At 27.5% G+C, this 15,378-nt stretch overlaps 1 protein-coding gene across 4 annotated transcripts in view; it reads right to left on the reverse strand.

Annotated features, from left to right (window-relative positions):
* Positions 1 to 11,678, reverse strand: part of LOC111622542 — a 71,222-nt gene extending 59,544 nt beyond the window's left edge. For all 4 annotated transcript variants that reach the window (XR_002756288.1, XM_023364945.1, XM_023364947.1 and 1 more), the window contains exon 1: positions 11,269 to 11,678. Coding sequence is in view for 3 of the 4 variants with exons in the window: in XM_023364945.1 (XP_023220713.1) it covers positions 11,269 to 11,513 (245 nt within the window). In the remaining variant the exon portion in view is untranslated. The remainder of the gene's footprint in view (positions 1 to 11,268) is intronic.
* Between the last annotated feature and the right edge of the window lie 3,700 nt (positions 11,679 to 15,378).

Genomic DNA, 15,378 nt, shown 5'->3' on the forward strand with positions numbered 1-15,378 from the left:
TTACGCAGCACGTGGATCAACTACGGGAGCACTTTCTATGGGAAACTGTCCATGTTTAAACTGTTAGACACGTGAAGAAAACCTCGAAAACTCCAGGCGCGAACCCGCGACCAATGTTCGATGTTACTCGGTCATTGGTGGACTTATAGAATAGAGATAGTTAAATTTCGACCACCTGGTTTTTACATTTCTTAACGTTTTATGGTCACATATATACAGTATATAGATATGTGTGTGTGTTTTTTGCTTTAAATTTTATGATCCGTTGGATCAAAAATTTTGAAATTTCACTTTAAGTACTTTTATGTATAGAACATTAATGCCATTACATTTCAGAAATTATAAGTCAAGGGGTGAAAATAGGGATAGGAATCCTATCTTAAGTATGTCACACTTTAATAAATATTTTATTCGTTATTGGCATTAAAAATTTCCAAAAAATGAAGCTTTTGCCTTTGTAGTTTGGCTAAAATTTTACGGATTTATCACACCACAATTTTCAATTGAAAAGCTCACTGAGATTTTATTAAACCAATATGTACATTTAAGGCCATATACTATTCCTCCGTTGATTACAATTCAAGTATTTTCTAATTTGTATCTAATTGAAAACTGTGGTGATAGGTGCATAAAATTTTAGCCAAATTACATATAACTATTAAGAAGATATAAGACAATATAAGACGAAAAGCAAATAATTATAATTATAATAGAAATTTGCCAAACTTCCTTTCAGGTCCCCCTAAACTTCCTGTTCGAGTGACGAGAAAATCGTTTAAGAGACCTTGACAGTTTTTACAATACCTTTTATTTATTCTTATTTAGTAGAATAACTAGAATCGCGAAGAGCATATTAGAACGTGCAAACCTACATTCACTCCTGTATTACTGTAAATGTAACAATTAGCGGTGAGGGTAGACACATCTTAACTATTGTATACAAATGTGTATACGTGAATTTAGCACATTTAAATCTTTTTATTATATATTTATTTAACTTTTTTCTTTATTTACTTATTTACAAAGGTAAGGAGAAACCCAGGTTCTTGGATCGCTCCCTGTTTACGTTTCTTTACAACGAAGCGAAACCAACGACTATTGTTAATAATAATTGCTTATTAATCTATCTTTTCAACGTTAAAAATAATTTCTAAAGCAAAAAGTTTATTTGATAAAATTTACATTAAAAAAATCATAAATTTTTGCTAAAATACAAATTAAAAAAAATAATAATAATAAAATTTTAAAATATTTATAAATGCTGTTGTGGTTCCTTCGAAAGAGTTTTTAAAATGTCATTTTTGTAAAGAATTTCTTAAATTATCCTTTTTTTCATAAGTTTAAAGGAGAAGCAATCGATAAAATTTGAATAAATCAAAAATATATATATTATATTGAATATCCAATTGAAATCTGAATAAAATATACGTAAAAAAAACTTATATCATTTATAATTTCGTTATAACATTCAACAAATAATTAAATTAAAATGATAAATTAAAGAGGGAAATCGTTATTTATTATTTTATATTTTATTCATTTATTTATGTTTTTTTTTTTACCTTTAAATTTTTGATAATAACCAAGAAGATAATTGATCACGAAATATATTTCGTTTAAATTAAACAATTAATTATATTTGTGTGTTAACTCTGGAACAACACTTATAATTAATTATTAAACTCTAAATTTTGATGAAGACTTAAGAGATAAGAAAAAAAATATATATATAATAATAATAATAAGAGAAGATGGAAGCAAACTTCCTATTTTCTTATCTGATTAAGTTATATCTTTACTTAGAATTTATTAATTATACTTGTTATTATTTAATGTTAAAATTTTCTACGTGGCGTGTTAAACTAATTTGAATAATTAAGAATTATCGTAGAAATATTTCACGACAAAATAATTAACCTCTGATTACTTATTTTATTTTTAAAAATTCAAAATTATTATGTATTTCCTTTTTATCTTTAATATCAGGAAACAATCGCTCTACACATCAATACACCAACAACAACACAGTGGAGGGTCTAGATCACATTTCGGGGGAGAGGGAGCAATTTAATTCTTGTAATACCTCGATTTAGTACAGTTACTAAATAGAGTATATCGCTCTAAATTGAACCACCCACCAGCAAGTATTATGTATACTAAATTGCAATTTGATAGTTTGTAAGTCATATATATATATTTTATTACCTTAATAATTATTTAAAGTATAAAAAATAGTTGGGAGTTGTTGTTGTTGTTGCATTTTTAAGCTTTTATTCTTTAAAATTAAAAAGGAAAAAAAAACATTCTTTATTTTAAATATTATAAATATTTTAATTATCATTAACATAAATTACAATAAAACAGATTTAATTAATTTAGAAATAAAATTGTTTACATGAAAATAACGAATAAATTTCTAATATAAAAAGTAAATTAATGACTTAATCTTAAGTAAAATATATGTAAAAATTATTTAAATATAANGTATTATTCGGTTTTGAAACCATAGCCGTCTTCATCATCACTATTATATTTATTCTTCCTCTCTTGAATCTCAGAAAAGATGTGGATTTGAATTGATAGACTTTAAATATGTGCTTATACTCTAGCCATTGTATGATCCAGATTAAACAAAATTCCACCGTCTCAGAGAAACAAATCTGATCGAAAATGAATATTTGATGGTGTTGTTGGATTCTATTTTAAATATTTTCTTTTCGAATTCTTTTAAAATTCAAAGCCACGTATGAAAGAAAATCAAGTTTTTAATATGACATCAAACATAAACAAATAAATATTCCAGATTTAATTCCTATTCCGGCTGTTATATAGCCTATAACAGAGGGAAAATATGGCGATCGGCTAAAAAGAAATGATCACCCATCTAAATTTTTATATTTTGGGGCTCGGATTGACCTTGAAACGTCGAGAAATGCAAAANTTTTAAAGTTATTTTTAAAATATATTAAATTCGCTTTGAAAAATTAAATTGCCAAACATTTTTCTTTGAAATTAAACATTTAAGATACATCTACTCGGTCTTTTAAAAGCTTGCCGAGGATCAACAAAAAAGACGGATATAACACGCTACGTCTTCAAAAAACAACCATTTTCGAAACAACTTACGGCAATCGAATGTACAGTAAACAAACATAACAAATTTTTACTTCCACTTTTCAAGAGAAAAAAAAAACAAAAACAAAAAAAAAACTCTTCAAATTTTTAAAAGAATTCGAGAAAGTTATTCCGAGACTCCCGAAGAATTCTTGTTTTGACAGGTTAAAAGATTCTCCCTCGAGGAGTCGACTGTTTTAAAAAAGGGGAAGAAAAAGAGGAAAAAAAAACTCTTTTAAAAATGTAGAAAAAAAATAATAACAACAAAAATTCCCAAATCGAATTGGCACTTCAGTTGACAGTTCATTTCTCATTCCTCTCTTTACAAGTAATTGATTTTATCTCTGGTCTCTCGCGATACTCCAACACCTTTTTTTTTAAATATTAATTATACGCAATTATTATCATTATTCAGGTATCTCGGTTATTTAATAAGAAAAAAAAGGGGGGATCCTCTTAGTTCTCAGATAAGATTTCGAGTGAAAGTCTTCATTATGCATTCGATTTCTTGAAAGCACTTACATGATGCTTTCTAATGCTGTCTGGAAAGTACTTTGTACTAATTTGAGGAAAGAATGAGTAATAATCCAACCACAAATTATGCATTTGTTTAATATTCGTACATTTGTTAGGGGGGATTAGAAAGATCATTTCAATCCGAGTGATCCTGCAAGTCCCGTGTAGCTATTGTTTACACTAGAAGAAAGCAATCTTTCTTTCGGCAAATTAGATTATATTATTAATTTAATTAATAATAAAGCTATTTCTATACATAGAAACGTTCTAAGATACAGAAAAATCGATTAATTTTAATTTTTATTACAATAAAACCTGTGTAAATCGGACTTGTACGATACCGAATAATCTTTCTTGTTTAGTCAGGTTTTACAGTACAAGTCGATCCCCCTATAACACTGTTGATTATTCCGTTTTATATGAATTCCATGTTGTACGAATCACTTAGATTTTACAAATACGTGAGCCGTTCACACCCCGGCACACGTATTTGTAAAATCTAAGTGACTCGTACAACATGGAACTCATATAAAACGGAATAATCAACAGTGTTATAGGAGAGTCGACTGTACTTATTTAAAATATAAGTAATTATGTATTATTTACGCAACAGATACCATTTTTTAAGCTATTTTTTTAAATAATTTTTTTGACCCTCGAAATGTAGTTAAAAATATCTAAAATAAATAAAATATAGAGCAACGTTTGTTTGAAGAGAGATGAATCAACGTGATGTGGAGCTCATTCTGAAACATTCAAAAAAACAATTTAACTTATAAAACGAGAATAAAGTGAGATTGACGGTTGAAGATCCGGTCAATTTCGCATGATGACGTGATAAATAAAATGGCGGAAGTTTGAAGCGGAAACTTATAAACGAGAAGGAAAACACGAGAGTTAGTAGAATTTCCAAAGACTCTAGAGCCTCGGGGTTACGTCTTCTTCTTCATTATGTATCCTCTCTTTCTCTTTCCAATTACCAAACATCTCCTCGCAAGAATGCTTCTAGAATGTTTCTAGAAGATTACCAATAACAGAACGTAACAAAATTAAAATTTCACGAAAAGTTAATTCGAGAAAATGATGATCGAGGAGCGAGTTAAAAGCCGAATAAATCTCGTACGGGTCTCTTCATCCATCTCAATTATTGGTTTATATAAAAAGGAAAAAATATATATATATATCAAGAACAGGAAATTGTTTCGATTATCGAAAATATCAGAATTTAACCTTAAAAAACTGAAGAATTTCTATTTTATAAATAACCGAGAATCTAAAGAAATAAATTTAAATCCAAAACAAGTTCCTTCATTGATTCGGATGTGGAATATTTCTTTTATGGTGGCATTTATTAAGAAATGTTGCATTTTAAATAATGTATGAGTTACGGAGAAATTTTTACCGTTTTTTTTTTTAAATGTACGAAACATTGGCAAGAAGAATATTTCTTCTAGAAAATCTTATTAAAAAAAAAAATATATATATATAACAAAAAGAAAATGGCGATTGAAAAATGAACGGATGTAAAACATTATCAAAAGTAATTAAAAGAAGACCATTTATAATTAAGAAACGTTAGAAAAAAAATATTTAAATAAGAAATTTATTAATTCAATTCCCTATTTTCTACGTTATTACACTAAATTTCTTTCTATTCTTTCACTTAAATGCAATTTTCTTCTTCTTCTTCTTCTTCTATTTTTCTATGATAAATCTATCAAAGTTTCGGCAATTAAGTTTTATGTCTGTAGTAAGTGAAGCTGCGAAACTTTTTGTCTTTGTTATATGAATGAAGTGTCACGGAATAATCCCAGGGCGATCTTGCAATGGAACTGGATATTTTTCAATTGTTCTCAAAAATTGAAAAACAACAACACCGAGCGACAAGAATATATATTACAACAAATGCAATATATAAAGATCGGTAGGGGTGAAGGCAATACTCACGCACCCACTTATTTTTTTTTTATATCGTTAAGAGCATTTAACTTGGAAAAAAGTCATTATAATTCTTAAATATTAATACGAGGGATGTCTAACTCAAGATATAAAAATAGAGGAGATCATCGTCAGTATAAATGTGCTGCCGTTCATTGTATATGCAAATGATCTAGTATAAAAAATGAGTCCATTAAACCCATTAACTAGATATTAAATATTAAAGGACATTGCGAAAAATGTTATTTTCGTGGCTTCGGATGGCGAAAGATCCTGTCAAAAAAGGGACAAAAGACGGAAGATTTCGTCATCTATCATCGAGATTAATCTTGGTTGGACGTTTCAAAATACGTCCATTTGCATCTCGCATTGTTATTGAAGATGGTAAAGAATTGCCTCGATTCTTCTCTTATTCTAAAATTTCGCTCTTAAAATATGAACGAATTTACGAAATAAAATTATGCATAAATATATATATTATGTAAGAATAGTGTTTCGATCCGACATTTTCGAATAATAAACGGAAAAATTCGAGTTTTGTCTCGCACTATTTCCGATGCCGAATTTTTGCCGAAAAGAATTAATCGAGCGAAATAAAGATAATTTTAAATAATGCAATTTCGTTTAAACTTGACAAAGACACGCAATTGCTATAAAATTAATTAATTAAGGCAACAAGCATTTAAATCTTTAATTAAAAATTCCACAAAAACTTCTATCGATCCAGACACACACTTAAGAAAAAAAAAAAAGAAAAACTTCACCCTACCAATGCTTACGTTTAAACACCATTCGGCAATAATTTTCATGGAAATTGTTATTAAGGAAGACATGTTCTAGCGTAATAATATTCTAAAAAAGAAAAAAAAATGGTTTTCATGGCTTCCAGGCATTACATTAAGCATCCTAATCATGAAAGTGACTCGATTCATTTCTCCGCCAAGTACGAAATTTTGTATTAAAAACTAAAGTGTTTACTCTTGTGGGAGATTGGCGAGATTAAAAATTGAAAATCGCTTAACACGTTTACGAATTTCGAATTTAAATTCCGTGAGTTTAAAGTTTTGAATTATACTTGTGCGAAGTGCACAGACGACGAAGTGGTTGCAGGTGGACGTTTCTCAGCCAACTAAAAGGCAACGTCGCTATTGGTCGATTTTTAAACAATTCGCTATTTTTAAAAAAAAGAAATTAAGTATATATTCCTTCAACATAAAAATTTTTTTAATTTTATAATTTAAAAATTAACTTTTATTATTCATTAATATAATTCTAAAACAAAACAAAAAAAAAAAAAAGTTAATGTTTTGTGTTTAAAAACAATTGTTCTAGTATAGTGTCTCCCTATTCTTACACGCGTAAAATGTTGCCAGTTTATACATCCACTCGTAATTAATCGTATTTTTTAAATATAAAAATAGAAAAAAATATATATACTGTATATTAAAAAAGATGAAATTTAATAATACGTAAATTAAAAACTATTTTCTAGCGTTGACAAAGACATCTGTTCTAAAATGAAACACATTGTTTATTTCTTTATATTGTTTAAGTTTTAAAATCCTTTCTGCTATATATTTTTATTATTTGTTTTATAAAAATTCGAGCCAAATCTTTGCAGAAAGAAATTCGATACGAAAAGAAGTTTAGAATTAACGAATCTTTTCGTGTTCAGTTCGTGGATAATTCCCTCCCTTAAATGTTTGTTTGCTTCATCAAATGATTTGTTTGGCGTAGAATAGCTGATTAGAAAGATAAAAAAAAAAAAAAAATAGAAAGAAACATCTAATGATTTATTATTGTACATTTAGTTGCAAACATAGAGAAAGATAATAGCCAATCATTGTTTTCTCTCTCCCTCTCCATAGAATAGCTCCAACATTTAGCAATAATGCTACAAGAATCTGCACTTCCTTTTCTACAAATCGATTTTACTTTACCAAATTTATAACTTTATTTATTTCAATTAAAAATTTATTTATTATTTTTTTCAAAGCCAACAGAAAAAGTATATATATATATATATATATATATATATATATAACAATCCCTTTCTGTACTTAACTTAATTAATGTAAGACGATAGCAAAACTCGAAAGCTACCCCCATGGAAAAGTGATTAATTTGATGAAGAAGAATAAAATTGTCACCTGTAAATATTCGAATATTTTTCTTTTTTTCCTGTTCGTTAATAATAATAAAATTGCGGTTTTGTAGTGGTAAATTATTAGAAAAACTATCGATTTTTTTTCCAGTTGAATAAGTGAAGAAAAGAAAAAAAAATTGCTGCAAATCTGCTGAATAGTCAATAATATAGTCGAGTTGTAAAGTAAAAGAAGTGACGTGAGATTTTGTAATGAAAGGTGTCAAAGGAATAAATCGAATATACCAATTCTTTTTCTTTTTTAAGCTTTTTGACAGATCTAATTTCATTAATATTATCAGAAGTCAGGAGATTAATGCAAAAAAAAAAATGCCAGTATGTAATTTGATGAGAATCTGAACCCAATACTTGTAAATTATTTATCGCCAGTCGCAAATTCATTGGATAAATGATATAAATTACTGACGTGTTACGTTCGTAATATAACGATTATTAATCACCCCCTTCCTGTTGTTGTTTTCAAACCGATTATTTTTTAAAATATTTTTAATTATATATAGCAAAATAATTCATATCGATTCTATTTTCCCTGCTGTCATATAACAGAGGGAGAGAGTGGCGATAGGTCAAAAAATGACCCCTCAAAAATGTTTAATTTTTGAATTCAGGGGACCTTGAAATAATGCGAAAAAGTGGGGGGTTTTGTATGTGTGTGTGAGGGATACACGATTTTTTTTATCCACTTTAAAGCTTAATTAGTCCTCAAAAGTTTCTGAAATTTTGCAGCAATGTTTGTGTATTAGGAAGAAATGTTTCTAGAAATTTTCAAGAAAAATCACACTATTGATTCGGGAGATATTAAGGGAGTGGGCTATATCTCCCGAACCAATCTGAAGACTTATAAAAGGTAGCAATTATTAGGGATGAAAACGAATAAAAAATGCCGTGAAAGTCCAGAAACAACGTTTCCAGCTTTTTATATAACGTTTTAATACTTATTTATTTATTCCTTTTTATTAAAATAAGCTGAAAATAAGCCGAAAAGCCGATAAGCATTCCTAAATGTGACGTAAAAGAACGAGTCTTTCTACGCACGTAATTTGCACTATACTTTAAAAAAAATAATTAGAAAACAAATGAAAATATCTTCTGTTAGATGTTGCACGCTACAGAATATTGCATTTTGTTTACTAATCTCGTTTGTGGATGATAAAGCAAAATTCATCCATGCGACAATTTATCGATTTGCTTCTATACAAACACTAACAATAAATGTGGGTGAGGTTTAAGATTCTCTTCCTCGATTCCATTCGGTTGTTTGAAAAGTTTATATTTTATTTTTTTAAACGAATTAACTTAATATTCGACAGGAATTTTATCAAATGATTGCAACTAAGAATAATTATGGCTGGCGGATGTTCATTAAAACAATTTCTTTCGTATTTGTTACAATGTGACGTTAGATAAATCACTCTAATTTCGAGTTGTTGTTGTTTCATTAAAATCACAACTCGTTAATTATACTCCAAACTCTCCCTTCTTATAATTATTATATTGTTATTAAATTGTTACAACGTGAGATGCGCTGACGAATAATTAGGTTGATCTATTCGAACGTGTATTTATCGCTTCTATATAAAATCTACCGCTTCTTAATTTGTAAATTAATCTTTATAAATATAATTGAATATCATTAAAGCCGCTTTACTTCAAACGGTGACGTCGTTTACATTCGACAGCACCGGAAACTGCGATGTCAACATCCGGTTTGTTTCCTTTTTTTTCGGTTAAATCAAAGGAAGAAAAAAAACGAAGAAGACGAAATTGTATTAATTAAGTAAAACGTCTCTCGACTGACAAAAAGCTCAAAGTTTGTTGGTTTCTCCATTGGATAGGAAAGAAAGAAGATCAGTAAAACAGTCAATGAACTCCATCCCAACTGGAAATTTGATTTTTATTGATTTGTAGATTGCTGACATGACATTCGCTTCAGACCAATTCATTTATTTAAAAAATATCTAAGCAACTTATTCATTTTGTTTTCATTTTTTTCGTTTCTTCTTCTATCCAAACAAAACACAAACCAACATTAAATGTCAATCGAGTCAATGGTTCTCGCTCAGGAGAATTTATTATCAGATACCGCGAAGATGTTTGATTTTTTATTTATTTATTTATTTATTTTGTATAAATAATATTATACGATTCAAAAGATTTGGTTTATTATTTATTGTTACTATTTTACAAGAGGAACCGACGCGCGCCCATTTGTCCTTTTCTGTAGAAATTTAATACTGTTGCGGCATTGATTTTCGTTTAACACGTTACACTTTTCACCTCGTTGGAGTATAACAGAAATTGTTATCATCGTCGATGCATTATTAGTATTAATAAACAAGGAAGAGTGATTGCAATCTTCCGTCGCGTGAGGATTCGCCGATCGTGTCGCTTGGCAACACTTTAAGATAATATTTGCTTTGCCTAAAAAATAATTCCTTTTTTTTTAATGTTTACTAATTACCGATGATTTATATTTATTATTAATATGTTATTTTTAATCACCATTATTAATTTAACAAAAAAATTACGTGAATGAGAATATAAATTTTAAAAACGATTTCCTATTATAGTATTATTATTATTTTTTTAATTAAATTAACTTTACTGTCACGCCATCTATCGAGTGGTAATTATATTAAATTCAAAATTCGGAACCAAGGTCTCGAAATGAGATTCAAACAACATGGACGAGGGAAGACGGTTCAGATGCGCTCCACTTATCACATCTGCTATCGGACATCATCGAATGACACATCGGTAGCGAGAGAAGTAGAGTATATTTGAGTTATTGGTTATGGAAATTGATAATAAAATCAAATGGATAATACGGATAAATAATGGATACGATTTGATCTTATTACATAAAACGTGTCTACGTGTGTCTGTCTCGTCTAGAAATTCGATTATTTACAGTTATAAAATAGCTAGAGGTGAATTTGTTATCGCTTCTATGTGGAAAATTGAACGACTTAGCAGTTCACCGGGTTACGACGCACAACACGCTTACCTACAATTGAGCCCGAGATATAATATAGCAAAACATGAATTGATTTTTCTACATTTCCAACATCAGTCGGCAACTTGCCAATTGGCAAGGACGCAAAAACTAAAGCTGGGAGTATCTGTTTATTATTTAAAAGAGGATTTTATCCTTTTGTATCGCTTATACCTGCAATTGACGTTTAAGTACTATCTTATGCAAATATTATTAAAAAAATATTTAATTATTAGACATAATCTTAGTTGGAGATAAACAGGAATCAGAAAGAATTTCTTCAAGAATGGAAAGACTAGAAATGCGCGAATTTAAGTATGGATGCAAATATAGGCATAATGCATAAACGTAAATTAGAGATAAAAATAAAGATCGATAATATCGCAATTGTATCTAAAAATACTCTCGAATGCGAATGCAAAATAATGCATTTTTTATCTCTACACTATAGTATATTTAAATCGAGAATTTCGCCTGTAAATCCGTTTTCTCCTCGCGACTTCGGAGCCTGGCTAAGAAGAACCAATGCAAATTAACTCACCTTCTACGTTGTGTGATGTCTTTATCCAAATCTTGAGCGCGTGCCATAACAGACAATATCATTTTTCTTTCTTCTTCCGATAGATTACTCAAATCAACATCAGGTGGGGATGCCACACCTACGTCTTCTTCCTCCGTACCTGTCCTGTGTGAAACCATAGCGTTTGACTGTGGTCCACCTGCACCGTTACCTATACGACTTGACGTTCCCTCGGCACTCTCTTGCTGACTCTGTTCGTTTCCCATCTGTTTCTAAATACTCTCTTCTAGATCTTAATTAAAGAATATCGTCACAGTTGAAGAATAGATTATATACATCCAAATCAAATGATACATTTCGTTTAATTTCCACACACACACACATACACACACGCACACGACAAACACCAAAACCCGTGTTAACAATATCGAATGCCTGGAATGCAGGAGAGAAACTATCCTACTTGTGTGGCTAACCCTGTGTTGCCAATATTACTCACTAGAGGGCATTGTTCATAGTTTATTCTATGCCGGCAAAACTATTTATTATTATGAATCGCTCGCATTTTATGCATTTTCTCTTTATTAGTTCTTTGCTTTTGTAGCGCTCGCCCGTCCTTATAATAACCATTTTATACGAAGATTCTTTATATTATACGAATATAAATATTGTGTTTAAAAGATCTGTAAATAAAACACATCTTTCGCCCGTCTCTCCTCCCCTTTTTCAATTTAGATTGGTTCATTTTAATTGTTTCTCTATCGTAATTTCCTTAATAAACAAAATAAACGTATTGAAATCTTGAAATTTCTCATCACTGGAGTGAATTTTCTTTTCGGGCATTAACTAGAACAGTCACAATCGATTATCATTAAAATCAACGTTATAATGTAGCATTAAATATCATTTAAAAATTGAGTAAATTATTATAATTAATTTATTAAAATGTTTGCTAAAAATTACGCGAAATTATTAGAAAATTTTGCAATTCAATTACTTACACTATGTTAAAAATATATATACATAATTTCTAAACACTTTTTATNGAAAAATTAGTGATAATTTAAAAACTTGAAAATTCAGTTAACAAAAATATAAATTAAATAGCTAAATAAACATTAAATAGGAATTTATATTCCTAAAAATTGATGGTCTTTTAATAAAATTCTGTAATGAAATGATTTTGGTAGAAAAATCTGAGCATTTTTTTCACTTAGCTCTTTTAAATAGAAAATAAAAGTTTTGATTAATAAGTATTTCAATAAAACTTGTATAAGAAAAAAGGCAATACTTTTTTCAGGTTGCTGTAAATATAATACTTATTGATTTGATAAAAATTTAATAACAAAGTATTTTAACAGAGTAATTTAATAACAGAGAGAGAGAGAACTTTAACAATAAAGTTCAACTTAAACTTTGTTATTATATATCAAAGTTCAGACTAAAAGTAAGTATTTTTTCCCCTTAGAACATTAAAAGTTGAAATTATGGTTTATTTTTGTCATGTATATAATATATCCAATTTATTTTTCACATTATAGAATATTTTGATTGTTAGGTAAAATTTAATATTCAAAATAATCATAGATATATAAGCATTATATATGTGTATAAAAAAATTCAATAACATTAGACATTTCAATTTATTAAAAAATTTTTACTATTTTATAAATATTTTTGATGTAAATCTGTAGGCAGATGAAAGTACTTTGAATTTCATTCTTGAAAGAAAATGGTAAACAAGAAAGAGAGAATTACATTTGGAGAAACAAAAACACACTACAGTCAAGAATTTACAATCAGTAATGTGAAAGAATATTGTGATAGAAATCTTGTTTGAAAAGATAAAATAAGTATTTGGTAAGAAATAGAAAATAAAAATAAATGTCCAAAATTTAAATCTATTGATTATTGAAAAATAGAAATCTCTAGATAAAAAAAAAATTGAATGCTCAAGGATAAAAAACTTTTTAGATAATTTTCTTTTCCATGTTGATTAATATTAGGATACAGAAACCAATTCTTACAAATATTCCTTTTTTTCAATTTCTAAAATAGTATCTTGTATGATGATTTTTAGTTTTGTTTGAGAGAATTTTTTCTAATTTCATAGCTCGGCATACTATTGATTAATTTATTTTAAACTATTTAAATGTATAAAAAAAGAAATCAATTACTGAAGTTAATTAGTGTGATTTTTCTGATTCTTTTTCTCCATTTATTTACATATCATCTCTGATGATAAATATTTACTTTAAATTTAAATTGTAAAATATAAATTAAAAAAAATTAGTCACAATCATAAATAAAATTTAAAAATAATCAATAATAAGAGAAGTGTTACTGTTAAATTATTTATTAGCTAGTTGTAAAACACCAACCCTACACTGTCATTACTTCAATTTACATGTAAAAGAAACTTTTTTAGTCAATAAATAAAGTAGGAAAATATTTTTTAAATTTGTTAATGTAATTGTTTAACAAATAAAGCTTGATAAAAGTAAAAATTGGCAGAAGGTTAAATCATCATCACTGTAAAACAGCTTTTATTTATCTAAAAAAACCCTAATTGAAATATGTACTATTTACTTTTAAAATAATTTTTCCGTTTTAAAGTTTTATTTCATTTAAAATCTTAAAACAAATACCGAATTATATTTGTCAATCTTTTTCTTTGTAAGTAAAAAACATGGATCCTTTTATAGTGTCTCTATGTTATATTTTATTATTTTAATAACTATATCACTGTAATTGCATTATAAATATGTTTTGATTACTTCCAGAAACTTATTTAGGAAAAGAAAAATTTGTATGTTTAATAAAAAGAATTATGACTTACAAATAAAACTACATAATGCAAAATCCAATAATGTTCCATACATTATTAGTAAGACATTTTAAATGACCTTTCAATCTTGTTTTTGTCAGTCTGGTTTGGGTAATACAATTTAAACAAACAAAAATTCAAATTAATAAATCATCAATCACATGTAAAATTAAGTGAGAACTATAAAATATTATGAATAAAATATATTACCCAAAAAAACTGTTTATTATAGTAATAAATCTGAATATTTAAACATTTTTTATGTATGGAATATTTAAATGTTATCTGATGAAGTATTTCTTATAATTGGCAAGAATTCAATATCTTTAGCTCTTTAGCATTAAAGTAGTTCAAGTATTTTTGTGTTTTTGTATTCATAATTTGATAAAATTCTGAAACTTTATTGTCAGGCTTGTCTTTGATCCATTGAATAATTTTTCTGTTACAAATTAATTTTTCAATTATTTGTATAGCATTTTAAAATAATAATCAAACAATCTTGGTGTAAAAATATTTAAAAATATATTTAAAAAATGAGCAACTTTACAAATATTTTTTCAGTTATTGTTGAATAATTGTCCAGTTTCACTTCACTTTATATTATTAAAACATTTGTCATTCCATTAATAATTTTTTGTAAAATAGTTATAAAGGATTTTCAAAAGTCTTTAAAATAAAATTCAAGAAGAAAAATACTATATAATATATATAAAATGATAAATTCATTCAAAAATAGACAATATATGTGTTTTCTTAATCTATGTTAAATGTTGTACAATGATATTTCTGTAACCAAGTAAATATCTACTGAATGGCATTTCTTTAAATATAGGATTTCTAGTTATTTTCCACCAACACTTTAACAATATTAAAATGTTCTTCTTGCAAAATCCATGTAAAAGCTGGGCATGTGTAGAGATTTATAAAAACATATACATTTTGTCAAAAGTCTGGTGTGTATTCTTTTGTCTTTTGTTTATATCTATTACTATACAACAAAATCCAATAAGTGTATACATGTTCAAAAAAAAAAAAAAAACTGATTACTAACAAATGATGATAATTCAATTATTATAATGAAAAAATAACTTTTTTATTTTGTAGATCCATAAGCTGAAATTACAGATGGTTAATCAAAACTGCTTAAATTTTTTAAAGTAAACATCTCTTTAATGTATACAGTAACGAAAACACCAATTTAAGATAATCATAGAAAAAAATGTTCTATGAAAATTACTCTAATTTTCATAGAACTCTAAAAGGGGCCTCTAGGCCAGCCTTTTCACAAGGCTGTGGTCTGGAAG

This window comes from Centruroides sculpturatus, unplaced genomic scaffold (genome assembly GCF_000671375.1).
Source record: "Centruroides sculpturatus isolate CEXI.00-Female unplaced genomic scaffold, Cexi_2.0 scaffold345, whole genome shotgun sequence".
NCBI lineage: Eukaryota > Metazoa > Arthropoda > Arachnida > Scorpiones > Buthidae > Centruroides > Centruroides sculpturatus.